The sequence below is a fragment of the Kogia breviceps genome, chromosome 18 (assembly GCF_026419965.1).
Source record: "Kogia breviceps isolate mKogBre1 chromosome 18, mKogBre1 haplotype 1, whole genome shotgun sequence".
Classification (NCBI taxonomy): domain Eukaryota; kingdom Metazoa; phylum Chordata; class Mammalia; order Artiodactyla; family Physeteridae; genus Kogia; species Kogia breviceps.
The window spans coordinates 45,909,304-45,929,076 of record NC_081327.1 but is presented as its reverse complement, the minus strand read 5'-3'; the positions used below and the strand labels follow the sequence as shown (position 1 = coordinate 45,929,076).

Below are 19,773 nucleotides of genomic sequence, written 5' to 3'. Positions count from 1 at the left end.
CTAGGTTTGTTTTGTTTTAATATCTTCGTAAATATAGCTCCTTTTTGTCATTTGAATGAAAGAAAATCAAGAATTTTTTAAGCTCAAAGGGTAATAATATTTTCATGCCTTATGTTACCTTTGACCAGATTGCATTCTGGAAAGAATGGAAAGTGATTCATGGGTGTTGGGGTTTTTCTTTGGCATTTTCAATTATGTTTGTATCTTTTTTGTGTGATTTTTTTTTTTGTTAATTTGATAGAGTTTCACATCTTCAAGACTGATTTTTCATTTTCTCTAATTTGAATGTATTCTGGTTTCCATCTAGCAGTCTCCCCAGAAGTCGAATCCTCTTCTAACTTCTCCGGATGAGGAAGAAGTGGACACTTGCACAATATGTTTGGAACAGTGGACCAATGCTGGGGATCACCGGCTCTCGGCATTGCGCTGTGGCCACCTCTTTGGGTATAAGTGCATTTCTAAGTGGCTCAAAGGACAGGCACGAAAATGTCCTCAGGTAAAGACCATAGTTAAGAACTGTGCATGTGCACAGTCAACATGTTAAGTCAGGAGGATTCCTAGAACCACACTTATTGTGTCCCATTGGGCTCCTTAGTGCAACAAGAAAGCCAAGCACAGTGACATCGTTGTCCTTTATGCCCGAACCCTGAGAGCTTTGGACGCTAGTGAACAGGAGCTCATGAAAAGGTAGGTGGCAAGAGTCTGCCTAGCTGGGATATTCCCCTTTGGTTCTTTGTAAGCACCTCTGAAAAAGGTTTGAGTCACTCTTAGTGTGGTTCTGAGCCTTTCCTTGGCCTGTGACTGGGGATCTCTGGGGATCATTGGCAATCTGTCTAACACTGATTTATGATACATGTCTGATCATCCGAAGCATGGTTTGCTTTCCATATAGCATTAAAAATGATGATCTGGGGCTTCCCTGGTGGCACAGCAGTTAGGAACCTGCCTGCCAATGCAGGGGACACGGGTTCGAGCCGTGGTCCGGGAAGATCCCACATGCCATGGAGCAACTGGGCCCATGAGCCACAACTACTGAGCCTGCACTTTAGAGCCCGCAAGCCACAACTACTGAAGCCCATGTGCCTAGAGCCCGTGTTCCGCAACAGGAGAAGCCACCGCAATGAGAGGCCCGCGTGCTGCAAGGAAGAGTAGCCCCTGCTCACTGTAACTAGAGAAAGCCCGCACACAGCAACTGACCCAATGCAACCAAAAATAAGTAGCCTGTCCAGATTCTTCCCTAGGGATTACATTTACTGCCTGCCTCTGCTGCTAAATACTGTGAATACTGAATCAGGGAATCAATCCTCTGTCTTACTCTGTAGCCAATTCATGGCCATCTAGAACACACTCCCAAGTCTCAATCTCCTTATCACTAGAATAGACTAATGATACTTTTTAAAAACAGAATTTTTGTTTCTGGTGTCCCTAAGCCCTCCTGCAACAGTACTCTGCAAAGAAGTCTCATAACTGAAGCTTTGCACTTGTCGTACAATGCAAGAAATTACCAAGATTTTGGAAGCCCATGAACAAATGCTAATAACACTACTTATAAAATATGCTCTAAGAACATTAAAGATGAAAAATACCTGCACTGGACTTCCCTAGCGGTCCAGTGGTTAACACTGCACACTTCCACTGCAAGGGGCACAGGTTCGATTCCTGGTCCGGGAACTAAGATCCCACATGCGTCTCAGCACAGCCAAAAAAAATAAAAAGAACCTGCACCGAGAGACTACAGGGATGTGGGTTCGCTCATGTATTACTGGTAAAAACGTACACAGGCACAAACATTTAGAGAGGCCTTTGGCAATATGCTTCAGAAGTCTAAAAGTAATTCTGCTTCAGGCATTTTTTCTAAAGAAATGATTAAGGATATGTACAAAGATGTACTTAATCAGACTTGATTTTTGCTTAATACTCTGAGGCACATATCCTAGTTGATATATGTAGCTCTAGTTGATTCATTTTAATTTCTATATAATATTCCATTTCTCTAATTAGAGTTTACCTATATGTATTTCGTATTGGTGGATTCCAGTTTCTGTTAATATAAGCCATGCCGCAGAGAGATAGGTGAGAGTTTCTTTAGGTCTAGAAGTGGATTTGCTTTATCATAGGGTACGTGTAATTTCAACTTTACTAGATATTGTCAAATTGCTCTTCCAAGAGTCTGTTCCAGTATATATCAGCAGCAGTGTAAGAGATTTCTCATTTTTTTTCATACCCTCACCTACTTTATATTATCAGACCTAATTTTTGCCAGTTTCATGGAGTGAAGTAGTATTTACTTTAATTTGCTTTTCCTCAATTGCGGTTGAACCTACTCTTCTATACATTGTGCTCAAATATTTTGCTTATTTATATTGAACAAAATAGATTGTTTTAATAAATTTTTTCTTTTGGCTGCGTTGGGTCTTCGTTGCTGCATGTGGGCTTTCTCTAATTGTGGCACACGAGGGCTGCTCTTCGTTCGGACGCGCGGGCTTCTCGTTGCGGCACCTTCTCTTGTTGCGGAGCACGGGCTCTAGGCGAACGGGCTCAGTAGTTGTGGCGCATGGGCTTAGTTGCTCTGTGGCATGTGGGATCTTCCTGGACCGGGGCACGACCCCCTGCATCGGCAGGTGGGCTCTCAACCACTGCGCCACCAGGGAAGCCCCAAAGTTTTAGTTTTTAGTCTACCTAAAATCTAGTTTTATGGATAACCACAATTGTATTAATTGTTAGTTAATAATTTAAAAACTAATAAATAATTCTAAATTAATAAATAAAAATTTATATAGAAATATTCTTTCTGTATAAATTTCCATTGCTACCTCTATCCTAAATTAAGTTTCCATATTATGAATGGACTACTCTGTTATTCCAGGGTCTGTCTGTTAACTCTTTGCACCAGTACTTCAATTTAGTCTTTCCAGCTGTGAACATTATATAATATCCTTTCACTTATTCCCTGTTTCCTTTGTGTCTTATAACTGTATTTTGCTTCTTAAAGGCCTTAACTTTATTACTAGGTTGCTGTTGTTAGAATGCTATTTTGAATGAATTTTTTTCTGTTATATTTACTAGTCAGTTATCTGGTGTATGGGGAATGCTGTTGATCTAATTTTCTTGATCTTGACTACAGCAGCCTTGCTGAACTCTAATAGTTTGTGGGTTGTCTTGAATTATAAGAGCTACTTGATCCCTTCCTTTCTAATTTTCATCTTTTTTTCTCTCCTAACTCATTGGAGTGGAAATCTCTTTTTTTTTGCATTTCATATTTTGAAACATTCAGATTTATGATTTTTATTCCTGGTGAATGTGTCCTTTCATTACACATTGTTCCTTTTTATGCCTATTCATCCTTTTTAATTCTGATCAGTCTTTTTTTTTTAAACATTTGCCTAGTGTATACTTTCTATCTTTTTAACTTCAGCCTCTTTAAATTTATTTATTTATTTATTTATTTATTTATTTATTTATTTATTTTGGCTGCATTGGGTCTTTGTTGTTGCACGCAGGCTTTCTCTAGTGGAGACTACTCTTCGTTGTGGTGTGCAGGCTTCTCACTGCGGTGGCTTCTCTTGTTGTGGAGCACGGGCTCCAGGCACATGGGCTTCAGTAGTTGTGGCATGCGGGCTCTAGAGTGCAGGCTCAGTAGTTGTGGCATGTGGGCTTAGTTGCTCCATGGCATATGGGATCTTCCCAGACCAGGGCTCGAACCCATGTCCCCTGCATTGGCAGACAGATTCCTAACCACTGTTCCACCAGGAAAGTCCAGCCTCTTTTTATAGTGTTCTTTAATTTGAATATCTGATGAACAACCAGTACCTTATTTTCTTTTTATCCAGTAGATAACCTTGGTCTTTCAACAGGCCATTTTTACTCTTTTATAATTTGGCTCTAACTCAAGCAGTGAGCTTGGCTGTAATCCCTCATTTTGCATTTTAGGTCCCCTTTCCCTAGTAAGAGCCAAATTCCTGGCCATCACTGCCTGCTTCAACACTGAGACCCACCCCAGTAGGCTCATGAGTTCAGCCCTGCATGCTCCTTTTCTGTAGTGTTTCTGGGCTTGAGAGATTTTTCACTTGTTATATTTTATTCACTATCATGACATATTTACAGCAAAGTGTGTATATCATAGCATGAATTTACTATGTCATCTTGATGAGAAGTCTTCTGCAGCCTTTCTGATCTCCACCTGTTGCTGGCTTTCCCCCTCTAGTTCCTTAGAAGAGGAACAGATGCTAAGGAAGAAGGCTGAGTTAGAATCAGCGCAGTGCCGGCTCCAGCTTCAAGTCCTCACTGAGGAGTGCACTAAGCTTCACAGTCGTGTTCAGGTACGTTTGCCTTTTCTAATCCAAAGAGCTTTTGAAGTAGGAATTAAGGCATCTGAATATTATTCAGTTTCATCTCAGATACGAATAGGATTTACCAGGTTTTTCAGGAAGTAAACATGATCAACTCTTTATTTCTGATTAGGGCTTATATACATGCTTTATGATGAATTCTACTGCAGTGTGAATTTTTAAAAATTGAACAGCCACCTGATAATCAAAACTTGATTAAGTCATTTCACTTCCTTAAATCTACCAATTAAATGAGAATTTCAGACAAAATGACTCTTAAGGACTTTCAGTGCTTTATGATTCCATGCTCTCCCTATTTCAATTGCTTGTTGAAATATTATGAAAACTGCAGCAGTTCTTTAGGATTCATGTTAACATTTTCTTGTAAAGGATAAGAAATATCCTTGTATTAGATCAAGGAATTGTGTATGAGGGGAATACCAAAGGAAAAGGCTTCACATTTACAAAATCTTTTTCATTTTAGGACTTGAAAAACCTTATGGTGCAGCATCAGAGTCAGATTTCACAGCTGAGCGGGAGTTCCCAAGCACGTTTCCTAAGCAGCCTGTCCTCCAGCCAGAGCCAACACAAGTACCATTTCCAGAAGACATTCACAGTGTCTCAAACAGGAAACTGCCGAGTCATGACATACTGTGATGCTCTGAGCTGCCTGGTAGTATCACAGCCTTCTCCTCAGGCCTCCTTCCTTCCAGGTGAATAGTCCAGAACCTCAGGTGTTTTTTTGTTTTTGTTTTGTTTCATTTTTTAGGAACATTTATTTATTTACTTTTTGGCTGCGTTGGGTCTTCGTCACTGCACGTGGGCTTTCTCTAGTTGCGGCGAGAGGGGGTTAACTCTTCATTGTGGTGCATGGGCTTAAGAGATGCAGTGGCTTCTCTTGCTGCAGAGCACGGGCTCTAGGCACTCGGGCTTCCATAGTTGTAGCTTGTGGGCTCTAGAGTGCAGGCTCAATGGTTGTGGCACACAGGCTTAGTTGCTCCGCAGCATGTAGGATCTTCATGGACCAGGGTTCGAACATGTGTTGCCTGCGTTGGCAGGCGGATTCTTAACCACTGCGCCACCAGGGAAGTCCCCAGAACCTCAGTTTTTATGTTCATTATTGGACTCTATTTCTCTCCTCCCTTCTTGAAGAATCCAGGACTCACTAGTAGGTGAACACTGTCCACAGCCCACCAAATCACTTTTTCCTAGTCACTTTCCTGTTAATACAGAGACTTTAGGGTACTGCAAAGATGTCTGTACTGTCTGTTGATGTCATTCTGTAAATTTGTTCACCAAAAGGGTAGAGATACTGAACCATGGTAAAGTGAGAGAAGATGTACTTAGAACTGTGGGTTGTCCAAGGATAAGAACATCATTCCTGTATGTCCCACTAAAATACAGGTTCATTTTAGACTAGAAATATTTGAAAAAACACTACCCCAAGCTCTAATTCAAGTTAAAACAAGATTTAATGCTTATTTTCAGTAGTGTTCAAATTGACAAATTCCAAATAAAAGAATTTGGGAACATTATTATTTTATTATACTGCTTTTCTCTTTTTTGTGTGCTTTTCAAGCTTAATTTTAGGTTGTCTTAATGTTGAAAACCAAATCTCACACGCCCAGTGTTGCAGATGTTTTTCCTGCTGTCTTCAGCATATGATTTCTGTCAACTGTCAGGTCCCTTTGCTTCAGCCTGATTTCCTGTCCCCCGACTTAGAAGTTACATTCGGATGCTTCAAAACTATGTCCCCCACACTTAGGTATATATAGGATTGGTGGTGGAATCCCTAGATTATCTTATATTTCTCTATTCACTAATATTACCTATGAGTTGAGAGGCTATCAGGAGGCTCCAATTGAGGGGAAAGTAAAAGGATTGTTTATAATATTCCTATATCCCATTCAAATTTTTAATAAAAAGATTTATCATATAAAACCTTCCCCATTAATTGGAAAAATACTTATTTCTTCCAGTTGTTTCCCCAAATTGGGTGTGATCTGTTCCTTTATTTCTTAATGTGTCTATTCCATACTGCACAGCTAGCTCTTCCTGATAGACTGATGATGCTAATTTCCTCTTATTTCCTTTAATGATTAACTAGGCAAATACTTATGTTCCCTTGTTGATTTAAAGCCTGTAGTTTCTGTATTTGTTTCTCTGGCTCTCCTAATTCTGTTTCAGGAGAAAACACAATAAACGTTCTCTCACTTTTTTCCCTAGTGAAGCAGAAGTGTGATCTTGAATCTAGGATTTGACAAATTTTGTTTGTGTATAACTCAGGTAAAATAGATACTTGGTAAAAATAAATGTATTATCATAACCTGGTAAGAGAACAGAGTAACAAATAAATTTAAAAGGACAAGTTTTTGGCTTTCTTTTCCGCTCTTCGAATGATATATATTGATTAGCATACTTGATGTCATCTGTTTTCATTCTGTTTCAGAAAAATGTAACATATCTTGACCACCTGACACAGAAATTACTTATCTCCATTCTTTATTGTTCACTGTGTATTCTACATTTTGAGTATCTGTGGTTCAGGTGAAATAGTGTCTCTCTCTCTCTCTCTCTCTCTCCCCCCCCCCCAACAGCTTTATTATTAAAGTATAATTGATGTGCAATGAACTGCACATACTTAACATGGTATACCATTTGGTGAGTGTTGATATATGTATACACTCCTGAAACCATCGCCACAATCAAGACAATGAACATATCTATCACCGTGAAAGTTTGCTCAAGCCCTTTTGTAATCCATCATCCACCTGTCCCTCCCTCCTCTCCCCATCCCCAGGCAACCACGTTCCGTCATGATAGATCAGTTTATATTTTCTAGAATTTTACATAAATGGAACCACACAGTGTTACTCTTCTTTTGTCTGGCTTTTTTCAACATAACTTTTTAAAGATTATCCATATTATTGTGTCTATCAGTAGTTCATTTCTTTTTATTGTTGGGTAGTATTCCACTGTATGTATATACAGTGGTTTATCATTCACTTATTGATAGATATTTGGGATGGAATGTATTTTTTAAAATAAATTAGAACCCCGGGGAATTTTTATTTTCTTTGTTCCACTAGCTTTTTCCCAGAGACATGCCAAGAAAGGTGAAGAAAGGACCTACTTGAAATGGTAGTTTGCTTTGCCCTAAACTGACTTTCAGTGATCTGTTTCACTCTCTCGTATCTTTGGCAGGCTTTGGTGTTAAGATGTTGAGTACTGCCAACATGAAAAGCAATCAGTATATTCCCATGCATGGCAAACAGATACGTGGACTGGCTTTCAGCAATCGATCCAAAGGCTTACTTCTCTCTGCTTCCCTAGACAACACTGTTAAACTGACCAGGTGAGTGCTTTGTGGGGAAAATGGGCCCTGGGTTGCCTAGGGTTGACTAGTGTGGAAATTAGTTATCTGTGTTACGATGACCTTGGCTTTTGTGGGGGTGGGATGGGAGATGTCTAAGGCATTGTCTTCTCAGATCCAGCTTCATTGAATTTTAAATGCATTGCTTTAAAAAGTGGACACAGCTGGTAACGAAACAGAATGTGTAGTGTTCCATTTCTTTAAAATTATATATGTTACAAAATATATCTTAAGTCATGCAGATGAGAGTAACACCCTAGAGTTGGTAGAATGACAATATGGAGGGATCCTTGGTACTGACACCGTGGAGTCACCATACTAGCTTGGGACTGCTTATTCCTTGTCTGTTCCCGGATCGTTGTGCCTCACAGAAATGCCTACCAGGAACTCATTGTCCTGGGTGCCGTGATGACTGCTCTCATCAGTAACCCTCAGTTACTACATTTTATCTTTCACATGCTCTGCAAGTACCTTGAACCAGATCTGAGTGTGCTCCGTGCCTTTATCTTTTAGAAAGTACTCCTAACCCATGCACCTATGGCCACCTAATCTATGACAAAGGAGGCAAGAATATACAATGGAGAAAGACAGCCTCTTCAAATAAGTGTTGCTGGGAAAACTGGACAGCTGCATGTAAAAGAATGAAATTATAACACTCCCTAATACCATACACAAAAATAAACTCAAAATGGATTAAAGACTTAAATTTAAGGCCAGACACTTTAAAACTCTTAGAGAAAAACATAGGCAGAGAACTACCCTGGGAGTGCATAAGAACCCGCCTGCCAATGCAGGGGATATGGGTTCCAGCCGTGGTCCAGGAAGATCCCACATGCCATGGAGCAACTAAGCCCGTGCACCACAACTACTGCGCCTGCGCTCTAGAGCCCGCAAGCCACAATTACGGAGCCTGCATGCCACGACTACTGAGCCCATACACCTAGAGCCTGTGCTCTGCAACAAGAGAAGCCACCGCAATGAGAAGCCCGCACACCGCAACAAAGAGTAGCCCCTGCTCACCGCAACTAGAGAAAGCCCATGTGCAGCAACAAACCCCAATGCAGCCAAAAATAAATAAATACATTTATTTAAAAAAAAAAAAAAAAACGTAGGCAGAACACTCCTTGACATAAATCACAGCAAGATCTTTTTTGGCCCACCGCTTAGAGTAATGAGAATAAAAACAAACAAAAGGGACCTAATTAAACTTAAAAGCTTTTCTACAGCAAAGGAAACTATAAACAAGACAAAAAGACAACCCTCAGAATGGGAGAAAATATTTGCAAATGAAGCAGCTGACAAAGGATTAATCTCCAAAATATACAAACAGCTCATGCAGCTCAATATCAAAAAAACAAATAACCCAGTCAAAAAATGAGCGGAAGACCTAAGTAGACATTTCTCCAAAGAAGACATACAGATAGATGGCCAACCATGAAAAGATGCTCAGCATCACTAATTATTAGAGAAATGCAAATCAAAACTATAATGAAGTATCACCTCACACTGGTCAGAATGGCCATCATCAAAAAATCTATAAAAAAAAAAAAAATCTACAAACAGTAAATGCTGGAAAGGGTGTGGAGAAAAGGAAACCCTCCTGCACTGTTGTTGGGAATGTAAATTGATACAGCCACTATGAAGAACAGTATGGAGGTTCCTTAAAACACTAAAAATAGAACTACCATACAACCCAGCAATCCCCTACTGGGCATACAGCCAGAGGAAACCGTAATTCAAAAAGACACATGCTGTGGACTTCGCTGGTGGCGCAGTAGTTAAGAATCCACCTGCCAATGCAGGGGACATGGGTTCGAGCCCTAGTCTGGGAAGATCCCACATACTGCGGAGCAACTAAGCCCATGTTGCACGACTACCAATCCTGTACTCTAGAGCCCGTGAGCCACAACTGCTGAGCCCATGTGCCACAACTACTGAAGCCCGTACACCTAGAGCCTGTGCTCCACAGCAAGAGAAGCCACTGCAATGAGAAGCCAGCACACCACAACAAAGAGTAGCACCTGCTCAGTACAACTAGAGAAAGCCTGCGTGCAGCAACGAAGACCCAATGCAGCCAATAAATAAATAAATGTATTTATTTATTTATTTTTTTAAAAGGCACATGCACTCCATTGTTCATTGCAGCTCTATTTACAGTAGCCAGGACACAGAAGCAACCTAAATGTCCATCAACAGAGGAATGGATAAAGAAGATGTGGTATGTATATACAATGGAATATTACTCAGCCATAAAAAGAAATGAAATTGGGTTATTTGTAGAGACGTGGATGGGCCTAGAGACTGTCATGCAGAGTGAAGTAAATCAGAAAGAGAACAACAAATATATTAACGCATATATGTGGAATCTAGAAAAATGGTATAGATGATCTTATTTGCAAATCAGGAATAGAGACACAGAGAACAAATGTATGGATACCAAGGGGGAAAAGAGGGGGGTGGGAGGAATTGGGAGATTGGGATTGACATATATACACTATTGCTATTATGTATAAAGTAGGTAACTAATGAGAACCTGCTCTATAGCACAGGGAACTCTACTTAGTGCTCTCTGGTGACCTAAATGGGAAGGAAATCCAAAAAAGGAGGTATCTTTGTATACGTATAGCTGATTCCTTTTGCTGTACAGTAGAAACTAACACAAGATTGTAAAGCAACTATACGCCAATAAAAATTAATTTTAAAAAAAAGTAGTTCTGACTAGATGTCTCTTAGTTGGCGTCTTATTTAATTTCTTCAGCTAAATCTGAGGGACATCATGATGCCTGCTCCAGGCCTAATATACCTTTTGACTTTTCAAGAATGCTTCAGCTTGGGCTTCCCTGGTGGCGCAGTGGTTGAGATTCCGCCTGCCGATGCAGGCTACACGGGTTCGTGACCCGGTCTGGGAGGATCCCACGTGCCGTGGAGCAGCTGGGCCCATGAGCCATGGCTGCTGAGCCTGCGCGTCCGGAGCCTGTGGCCCGCATACCGCCAAAAAAAAAAAAGAATGCTTCAGCTTAATTTTACCCCCCAAATCAATGTACCATTATGTTTTATGTGTATCTATATGCTGTGACTTATTTTAGTAGTGTTGAAAAATAGGGGGAGAAAGAAAGGTTAAGTAGCAAAGTGTTATTAATGACTACCTCTGGGTGATTGGATTATAATTTAGTTTTATTTTTCTTATATGTATTTTCTAATTTTTCAATATTAAATATTGATTACCTGTGTAATAGGTAGCTATGGAGAAGGTAGTAGGGGTAGAGTAGGGAATGTACTGTTTATCTGTCCCTTTAACTTATTCTTTTACTTCCTTGCAGCTCAGGAGGAAAACCTGTGTCCCCCAAAACAAATATTTTGGCATTAAAAGGAGTTATCTGGGTAGTCCCTAGGGGAAATTGGGAATCCAGATAGTTTTTTTGTGTGGTTATGTTCTTAAAGGATCATCATTAAAATGATAATCTTTACATCTTTCTTCTGTATTTGATTTTTGTAATGCATAGTTGTAAAAGTCTTTTTTAACTCCACAGCCTGGAGACAAATACTGTGGTCCAGACTTATAATACTGGACGTCCTGTCTGGAGCTGCTGCTGGTGTCTTGATGAAAACAATTACATGTATGCTGGATTGGTCAACGGTTCAGTTCTGTTGTATGACCTTCGAAACACAAGCTGTCATATCCAGGAGTTAGTACCTCAGAAAGCTAGGTAGGGAGCCACCTGTAGGTAACAGCTTTCTCTTAGACTGTTATTGTATTAATCCTGCCTTTTGAGACTGTTTCACAGTTGATCAGAATTCCTAACAGAGGGCAGTTCTCTGAGTCCACTGTTCTGTTCTCACTTCAGAATCAGTAAGGTCCTTAGAGTTTGTGTTCATGATAGTTCATATGGTAGAAAGTTCTGGTACCAAATATAACTAGATTCACCCAACATGCCCAAATGAAATCAGATCTGTGTTCAGAACCCAGCTCCACCATTTATGAGTTGTGTGACCTTGGTCACGTTTCTTGGCCTGTGATGAGCTTCATCTGTGAAATATGGTTAGCACAGTCTTGCTTTAATAGACACATGTCTAACACACAAGAAGAGATCAGTAAATAGCAGCCCAATAAAAAGTGATTTAAAACTTCCCTAATCTACAGCTGAACCAACTTGGTCTCAGAATACCATATTACTGTGATTTATCCATTTGTAATCCAGTTATAGAGTTGGGAGGTTTGTGAAGTTGGCCCAGATTCTGAGGATGGGTAGCCACCAGCATCACTTTGGCTCTTCAGAGTCTACTAAAAGGGGGGTGGAGCAATCTGAACATAAAGATATCACTATAGTAATAACTGTTTACTGAAACCTAGCCTCAACACTGGGGGGTTTTCTTTTCATTTGGGTTGAATGGAATCGTTCTTCAGTGATGTGGTTCATGGGCCTGCAGGTGATTGATAAAGTTTATACAAATACGAACTCCAGGCAAACAAGGTGACTGCCATCGATGTAGGGGATCCACGTAGAGCAGACAATAAAATACAGCAAATAGCAAGGGAAGAATATGTATTCGTTTTTGTTTCAGTTTGCTTAGGCTAGCTTCATTATGACAAGGACGTGAAACAAAGCAGGCAATGTGATCACTTTGGCAGCTTCAGCAGAAACAAGTTCATAGCAACATAGTCTGTTGGCTAATATTTCTGAGAGAACTCTTGGCATGCAGTCTGGGTCATGCGATTGCAGAAAGACCCTCAGAAAATCTAGAAAGAAACCATCCTGTTTCTGAATTAAAATGTAGTTGCTTCAGACTGTTTTTTTGTTTGTTTGTTTGTTTGTTTGGCCGTGCCACACAGTTTGTGGGATCTTAGCTCCCTGGTCAGTGGTCGAACCTGGGCCCACAGCAGTGAAAGCACAGATTCCTAACCACTGGACTGCCAGGGAGTTCCCTAGGCTGGATTTCAATGGAGGGGGTCTGTCAACTACAGCTTGGAAGCTTTAGTTTAGTAGATGTACAAGCTGAATTTCCCTCCTGACTTTTCTTGTGTATGTGGCTAACCCCATTTCCAGAAGCTTCACGCCAGTCAGGTCTTGTGTTTGTAATCTTATACTTTTAAATTTCCTAGTCCATTTTTTCCCCGTTGTTTTTAGAGCATGTGGTGTCTCCTCTGAAAGTGAATGTGGAATATTATGTGTATACTCTTTTGTTTCTGCAGAGTGGGTTGGTAGTTTTATCAGCTATCAGAGGATAGTGACCCTCAGAAGTTTTTTAACCTTTTCTATAGAGTTAGGAAAGTCCTCAAGGGCTCCTGGTAGTGGGGTCTGGAGCAATCCAAGAATTGGAAGGTGAGGCATGATTTCCTTTCTTTTCCTTCAGATGCCCGCTGGTATCCCTGTCATACATACCGAGAGCTGCCTCGGCTGCATTTCCATTTGGTGGGGTGTTGGCTGGAAGCTTGGAGAATGCTTCCTTTTGGGAGCTGAAAATGGGCTTTACTCATTGGCCTCATGTGATGCCCATGGAGCCTGGGGGCTGCATAGACTTTCAGACGGAGGGCAGCACCCGGCACTGTCTTGTGACCTACAGGCCTGGTGAGTGTTGTTGGCATGTCCTCGTGGGACCTGTGGTTTGTTTGGGAGCAGATTGATAGAGGGGAGAAGAGGAGAGCTTGTCCTAGCCTTCAGGAGGTACTGGTGAACCCCTCACAGACTAACAGCTCTTGCTACTACAGTGAGGACAGGGGCCCCAAGTTCTTCCATGGAGCCTGCCTCGCTTTTCCTCACTTGTGTGAACTGGGACATATTTGGCCAGGTACTCCTTGGAAGTGAATTAGCTACTTTAGGAGCCCCTGTGACTTAAGACAGTAGTGGAATAAGGAGACCTGCTCTTGAAGCCACTGAGCTACCCTTAGATCAGTTTCATGTTTTCTACTTGCCCCTCGTTTCACTTAAAAGAAAGGCCCAGATAAGGGGAGTCATGTAAAGAGCCCAGACTCTAGGCTATTCGCTGTTCTTCCTTATTTGGGGCCAACAAACGTTAAGTGAAGAGTAGATGGACATCCGTAGTGGCCCTAGCCAGCTGAACTTCTCATGGCCTCCAGAACGAGGACTGCAACCTTTGACTACCAACGGTGCTAAAATTCACAGGTTTTTCCTAGCTGAAAGGTATGAATCTAAATTCCTGATGAGCTGTATTGATGGTCAGGCAGATGTTCTGTAAGAGATAGTCATTAAAGTGCTCATACTTCTGCTACTTGTGGATTGACGTAAGCATTTTAAGTTTTGCTTGAGCTGAGGAGCTGCTTCAGCAGACTCTTCTTTCCCTTTTGGTTTTAGTCATCTAGGTCCTCTATCTCCAAGGATTTGCCATGACTTTAGAAAGCTTGGGGATCCCATTTTGTTCTCTAGCTTTTGTTTGCCTCCCAGCAGAACCACTTGTATATGTTTCCCCTGCTGTAATAATATGCTTTCACTTTATATGTACAGTTCCAGGGATTAATGGGGTCCTGACTGGGGCAAGGAAAAAACCTTATAGTCAGAACCCTTAAGGAAGACAAAAACCCAAACAGAGGTCTGGCCGTTTACAGTGATTTTCCTAAGAAGGCTAGCTCATTCTCAGAATTGTATCCCTCCTATACAAAAACCTATTGTAGATAACTTGCTTCATCCTGGCCTAGGGTTCTGAATTTCATTTGTGGTGTATTATTTTGTTCTTGTTATGTTTGCTCTGTAGCTATTCGTGATGGCTTGATAAAATTGTGCCCTTTCCACCAAGTTCATGTACTTGGTTAATTTCTTTGGACCATCCCCATGGAGCAATACTGATTTCTCTGTCTCATAGATAAAAATCACAGCACCTTACGAAGTGTACTCATGGAGATGTCCTATAAGCTGGATGATGCTGGAGAGCCAATCTGCTCCTGCCATTCTGTACAAACATTCCGTGGGGGACCCACTTGCAAACTACTGACCAAAAGTGCCATTTTCCAAAATCCAGAGAATGATGGCAGCATCCTGGTGTGTACTGGGGATGAAGTGTCAAATTCTGCCCTGGTGAGTAGTCTGTCAGTTTTTTATACTGACTTATATAAAGCAAAGAGCCAAAGTTCTCCATAACTGCATGTATCTTCATACATGTATATGTGTGGTTGCTTAGTTTATTTTTTACACAAGTCACACTTTATTGATACATACTTCTCTATAGTTTGCTCTTTCCCATTTAACTTCCTGTTTTGGATATCTCCATACCAATATCTTTAGATTGACCTCACTCTTTATATGTGAGCTATAATGCCTCATGGGCCATATTGTGAACCTTTTTTAAAAAGCGCTGTTAAAAAAAAAAAAAAAAAAAAAAGCGCTGCTGAAACCTCTATAAAATAATTGATCAGGCATCAGCTTCAGCAATTCAGATGAATTTACAGTGGAGGGGTCAGCCTGTCACCGCCTGAGTACATTGATCGAGCTTTGCATCACTGTAAGTGGGTTAACCAGAAACAATTTGCCTCTTGATGTTAGGCAAAATGAAGCACACGATGCCTCCTGCGTGGTGTCCTTGAACCCATGGAGCAGCACTGGCCAGTTATGTCACACTGGCCATGTGAGCACTTGAAAGTAGTTAACGTGAATGAAGAACTTAATTGTAATTGTAAAATTTCTGTGTGATTTAATTTAAATGTAAAGAGCCGTATGTGGCATACTGTATAACACAGGAAACTCTGCTTAATGCACTGTGGTTACCTAGATGGGAAGGAAATCCAAAAAAGAGGGGATATATGTATATGTATAGCTGATTCATTTTGCTGTACAGTAGAAACTAAAGCAAATGTCTTTTTTATGGCTGCGTTGGGTCTTCATTGCTGCACACGGACTTTTTTCTCTAGTTGTGGCAAGTGGGAGCTACTCTTCATTGCGGTGCGCAGGCTACTCATTGCGGTGGCTTCTCTTGTTGTGAAGCATGGGCTCTAGGCGCGTGGGCTCAGTAGTTGTGGTGCACGGGCTTAGCTGCTCAGCAGCATGTGGGATCTTCCCAGACCAGGGCTCGAACCCGTTTCCCCTGCATTGGCAGGCAGATTCTTAACCACTGCACCACCAGGGAAGTCCCAAGAAAATGTCTTTTTTTAGAGATGTATACTTATGTATATAAGGGTAAAATGACATGATGTCAGCAAAGAAGAAAATGAAATCAATAAAGCAGGTATAGTAAAAGCTTAATAATCTGGGTGATGGATGGCTCATTGTACTATTGTACTTTTTATTACTTTAATTTTTTTTTCCACAATAAAAAATTTTTTTAAAGGAGAAGAAAGCACCAGTTAGAATATAGGTTCCATGAGGGCAGAGACAGGGACTTTTTGTCTTGTTGACCCTTCTTTCCCTGAAAGAGTTCTTGGCACATAGATTGAAGGGGTGAGTACTAGGCTTGGTTTTCAGATCCACTCACAGGTAGGCTGATTGCTGATTATAGTAGGTGAGGCCATACGTGACCTATGTCAGGTGTATTGGCTTTGTGCAACCTTGTGAAGATTAGGGACAGTCTGTTTTGCTCCCCAGGCAATGCTGTCTCTGCAGTGCTTTCAAAGTTGTGTGATGATAAAGAATGCAAGCCCCTAGCTGAATTGAAGGCACCTAGCTGACCTTTATCTCTGCTTTTCTTTTTTAGCTGTGGGATGCTGGCAGTGGCTCGTTGCTGCAGGAACTGCAGGCTAATCAGCCTGTCTTGGACATCTGCCCATTTCAGGTGAACCATAACAGCTACTTGGCTACCTTAACGGAGAAGATGGTCCACATCCATAGGTGGGAGTGACCATGGTGTTGAAACTTGTCAGACATGCTGCTGGTTAATGTTAAATGTTGTTTGTTAGCACCTGGCAGCCCTGAGCAAGATCTGTGCTTATTGTTTGTGGCCTAGAACTTTTGGGATCGTCGTTCCGTTGGGTTAGTATGATTCTAGGACTCCAGGTCAGCAAAACGCTACAGACTGTGTATTTTCAGTGTCCATCAAAAGAGTCAGTGACTTGTACTCCATCACATTATACATTTCTTGGGGGTAAAAGCCTTCATGAATCTTCGTTGAGAATCAATGTGTGTGTGTGTGTGTGTGTGTGTGTGTGTGTGTGTGTGTGTGTGTGTGTGTGTGTGTGTGTGTGTGTGTGTGTGTGTGTGTGTGTGTGTGTGTGTGTGTGTGTGTGTGTGTGTGTGTGTGTGTGTGTGTGTGTGTGTGTGTGTGTGTGTGTGTGTGTGTGTGTGTGTGTGTGTGTGTGTGTGTGTGTGTGTGTGTGTGTTACGCGGGCCTCTCACTCACTGTTGTGGCCTCTCCCGCTGCGGAGCACAGGCTCCGGACGCGCAGGCTCAGCGGCCATGGCTCACGGGCCCAGCCGCTCCGTGGCACGTGGGATCTTCCCGGACCGGGGCACGAACCCGTGTCCCCTGCATCGGCAGGCAGACTCTCAACCACTGTACCACCAGGGAAGCCCAGAGAATCAATATTTTTGATCAAACTTTCTGCTGAACCTCAGAGAGTATCCTCCCAGAAGTCATTTAGGCTATGTGTGTGCACCAAGCATTTCCAGAGGATGTGACATCCCACCAGAGTGGTCTGGTCACTTGAGCTATATGACTTGGGAATGTGTATGTTCCTGAAGGGAAATCTTCCTGATGCTACTTGGATGCAGCCTGGATGCAGAAGAATCTTTAGTTGAACACAAGAGGGCACTGTAGAATCCTCCAAAGGATTTGATCTATTTCTGACCTTGCGGGCTGACAACCTTTTAGTAACTCGGTCTCATCCCTACAGAAGTGTGTGGTAGAGCACATCTGGTCTGCTTAGTGGCAGGAGTAACGTTCAGGTGTGCAGTGCTGGGATGTTGGTAAACCCAGTGATGGTGGTGGCTGACGAGCTGTAGACCCTTCCCTAATGCCGAGTGTACGGAGTTCATCACATTGTGGGAGTCAAGGAAAGAGACCAGTTGTTTGAGCAGTGAGGAAGACTCACTTTTTTGTCTAGCCAGCTTAGGATCTCAGGATTGGTTTGATATAAGCCAATGCTTTGAAGGCCACTCTTTGTCCCTCACTAGGAAAAGATGAGCCATATGTCAGAGCTCTTACTTGAGTCTCCTAGTATGAGAGATCAGGAGCAAGGGGCTAACCGAGAGAGGCTTACAAAAGAGAAGCTACTCAGGCTGCTGTTGAAAGCAAAAGAAGGACTTGTCTTTTCCATTTTGAAAGGCTTTCTCTCTGAATAAAGTCAACCCCTTGCAGTGAGGAGCCATTCTTGAGCGTGTTTAGAATTCCCAGGTTAAATCCTTCCCCCAGGTGAAACTGATGTTTGATTCCAGGTTCCTCTGACTTGCCTCCCTTCCTAACTTTAAAAAAAAGTGTTGTTAGTAAAGCAGCTATTCTCAGGAAGATAATGGTGGTTGGAGGCCTATGTGGTTTGCAGGGAGATGCCCACCAGCTTTCATTTCAGCCCTGGATTGTCCAACTTTGGGAGCTGCACTTTTCTCCAATAGAGGGCTCACTTTATATCTGTTTGCTTTGCTAAAGGCTACTCTGCTAAGCTATTGTCCACAACAGAACATGTCTCAAGGTGTGTGCTCCTTGTTCTTGGGAGCAGGATGGCTAACTGTGTGATTTTCTTAAATAATTGTAGAAATTTTATCATTTTTATTTTAAAACAGTTCTGACCGGTCAACTCCTGAACTGTTTCCAGCATTTCTCACCAGCAAGGGGTTATTGCAGTAGATTTCCCCAGAGTTCCACATTGTAGTTGTGCTTTTAAAGAGTGGCCTCCTATTTAAGGACATCTTTCAAAAAGCCAGTTTCCAGAGCCTGGGAAAGAGCCCCCTTTTCTAGAGGAGGTGTTCCTTTTGATGTGTTGATGATTAAGAACGACTGCCCAGGCCTAGAAGCTTCAGTGGCTGAAAAGGATTTGAATTAAAAAGCAGAGCTCATCTGGTTTCAGCTGATGATAAAAGAGAGGATGCAAGTGGTCAGGCCCTGGCTGCCTGTGTCTTTGGCAGGGGTAGAGCCCAGGGCAGGGTTAGGATTTGACTAACGTTGAAGTACACTCAGCTGATGCTGATTAATCCCCCCAAGTGTAGGAACCAAGGGACTTGTATTACTAGGGAAGTTGGAAGAATCTCATGTCTTAACCAATCCTTGCATTCCTCTAGTAAACTTAGATGTTTTAGAAGCGAATTCTTGGGACTGTGACTGATTTCTGCAAAGGAAAAAAACGTTGCCGCTGCCCCTGCTCTCCTGTGCCTGGCAGGAGCCTCTGTAGACCCAGACTCTGCCCCACCATGTTCCCTCACCCCCGGCTCTAAGGTTGTTTTCCCATTTGAGGGTTTGGACTTAAGCAGACTCAAAAATATTTTCTTGTTGTATATATCCTTGTACCTGCTTTGAAAACCGGACAGTGGGATCTCTGTTCATGTTCTGTGTTTTATGTTTTAATGTTAATATGAAAATAAAGCATTTACCATGTGTACCTACTCCTGATGTCTTTTGTCTTTTTTTTTTTGGCTGTGTTGGGGCTTAGCTGCAGCACACGGGATCTTCATTGCCATGCGCAGGCCTCTCTCTAGTTGTGGCGTGCGGGCTCTCTTGATTGTGGTGCTCAGGCTCCAGTGGAAGCCCTAGAGTTGTCCATGATCCCGGTTCCTCTCATGAAGGTGGTATCCTGACGAGGTAGAGAGAGTGACAGTACTTAACATCACTAGGCAAACAATATGCCCCTTCCCTCACCTGAGTCACTTGCTGCCTGAGTCAAGGAAAGGAAACAAATGCATTAGCAGATGCTAACATTTGCTTCTCTGATCAAGACCCCCCCCCCAAAAAAAAAAGACGTGAAATTCCTTTAGGAACCATAGTTTGTACGACTTGGCAAATTGTTGCAAGGGAGGTAGAATACCCACACTCCAGAATACTGGGTTCTTCTCTCTGGGTCTTAACCCTAAACAATCGAGGGTTCTCATCCTAGACAATCACTGAGATTTCTGTGACAAGTTCAGATCCCTTAGCTGGATAATTTGGAGTGCCTGGAAGCATATTATTCCATTTTTCATCCCTTTACTCTTGTTGATATTAAGCCACT

The 19,773-nt window shown here is 42.0% G+C and overlaps 1 protein-coding gene across 2 annotated transcripts in view; it reads left to right on the top strand.

The window, feature by feature from the left end:
* The window catches only part of RFWD3 (ring finger and WD repeat domain 3), a 37,497-nt gene extending 18,326 nt beyond the window's left edge, over positions 1–19,171 (top strand). Inside the window, exons 5-13 of one of the 2 annotated variants that reach the window (XM_059043733.2) lie at positions 308–496; positions 596–687; positions 4,205–4,319; positions 4,813–5,041; positions 7,533–7,683; positions 11,232–11,408; positions 13,054–13,268; positions 14,518–14,729; positions 16,339–19,171. In XM_059043733.2, coding sequence (XP_058899716.1) covers positions 308–496; positions 596–687; positions 4,205–4,319; positions 4,813–5,041; positions 7,533–7,683; positions 11,232–11,408; positions 13,054–13,268; positions 14,518–14,729; positions 16,339–16,482 — 1,524 coding nt within the window. In that variant the 3' untranslated portion in view covers positions 16,483–19,171. The remainder of the gene's footprint in view (positions 1–307; positions 497–595; positions 688–4,204; positions 4,320–4,812; positions 5,042–7,532; positions 7,684–11,231; positions 11,409–13,053; positions 13,269–14,517; positions 14,730–16,338) is intronic. The other variant, XM_067018450.1, reaches the window with a different exon arrangement.
* The last annotated feature ends 602 nt before the right edge of the window (positions 19,172–19,773 follow it).